Source organism: Lagopus leucura, unplaced genomic scaffold (genome assembly GCF_019238085.1).
Source record: "Lagopus leucura isolate 7727_CA_CO unplaced genomic scaffold, USGS_WTPT01 4166-0_obj-0_obj, whole genome shotgun sequence".
In the NCBI taxonomy this organism is placed as follows: domain Eukaryota; kingdom Metazoa; phylum Chordata; class Aves; order Galliformes; family Phasianidae; genus Lagopus; species Lagopus leucura.
Window position 1 is genome coordinate 1 of NW_024967987.1, and position 1,242 is coordinate 1,242.

The 1,242-nt window shown below is 58.3% G+C and overlaps 1 protein-coding gene across 1 annotated transcript; it reads left to right on the top strand.

Annotated features, from left to right (window-relative positions):
- Positions 1-6: 6 nt before the first annotated feature.
- On the top strand, positions 7-1,217 carry LOC122193388 (IgGFc-binding protein-like; the record flags this gene model as incomplete). The annotated part of the gene is made up of 1 exon (XM_042894164.1): positions 7-1,217. A coding segment is annotated over exon 1 (1,207 nt), but the record flags the coding sequence as incomplete, so codon positions are not given.
- Between the last annotated feature and the right edge of the window lie 25 nt (positions 1,218-1,242).

Here is a 1,242-nt window from a genome sequence, read left to right on the forward strand (position 1 = left end):
CGCCTCCGCCATGTTCCGCGGCAAGGAATTCCTCATCGCCGTCCCCCAGAACAGCGAGGAAGCCATTCGCCCCGACCTCCTCCTCCTCCTCACCTCCTACGCCGACGCCACCCAAGTCACCATCGCCGCCTCCGACGGCATCTTCCACGAAACCCTCACCCTCCGAAACGACCAAACCTCTTCCGTTTCCATCCCCGGCTCTTTGGAACTGATCAACAAGAGGATCTCCCAAAAGAGCCTTTGGGTGACGTCCACCAAGGACGTTTCCGTCGTCGTCACCAGCTCCAAAAGCTACACCGTCGGCGCCACCGCCGTGCTGCCCGCGTCCATGCTGGGCAAGGAATATTACGTGGTGACACCCGACGACGTGGCCAAAACGGGGTTGACAGAATTCGCCGTGGTGGCCTGGAAAGAACCGTCAAACGTTTCCATCAAAATCAAAGGCAAGATTTATTTCCGAGGGAGGATCTACAGATCCGGCTCCGTCCTTTCCGTCCTTTTGAGTCCGTATCAAAGCTTGCAGCTCCAAAGCGAGAACGACCTGTCGGGGACCAAAGTGACATCAGACCACCCCGTCGCCGTCCTCGCTGGTCACACTTGCATGAAGGTGCGCAGCGGTTGCGACTACGTGGTGGAGCAGCTCCTCCCCGTCAGCGCGTGGGGGAAGGCCTACGTCGTGCCCCCCAACCCCTTGCAGAAAGCCCACGATTTCATCTACGTCGTGGCATCCAAGGCCGCTTCCGTCTCCTTCCACGACGGCAGCACGGCTTCCACGAAGGAAATGGAGGCCGGCGAAGTGAAAGCCTTTAAAACAAAGCCGAATTCTCCGTTCTACGTGAATTCTTCGGCGGCCATTCAGGTGGTTTTCTTCTTCACCGGCTCCAGGGCGTATTTCGTTTGGCAAGACCCCTTCCTCCTTACCATCCCCCCCATCTCATCCTACTGCGCGTCCTATCGGTTCTCCGGCCTGAGCTCTTATTACAACTACGTCCTCCTCACGGCCAAGAATTCCGACACCGACGCCGTCGTCGCTCAACGGAAAGTGACGAACGGGGAATGGAAGGAAATCCCTGGCACGGAATTCTCCTGGTCCATGCACATCCTGAGCGATTCGGATGGCAGCTGGAGCTCCGTGCGAGAGGACGCGACTTTTGGGCTGCTGGGATTTGGCTTTCGGAATTACGAGGGTTATGGTTTCGCCGGTCTGTGCGCCACACGTAAGTGGGGTCGGAATGGGGGGGA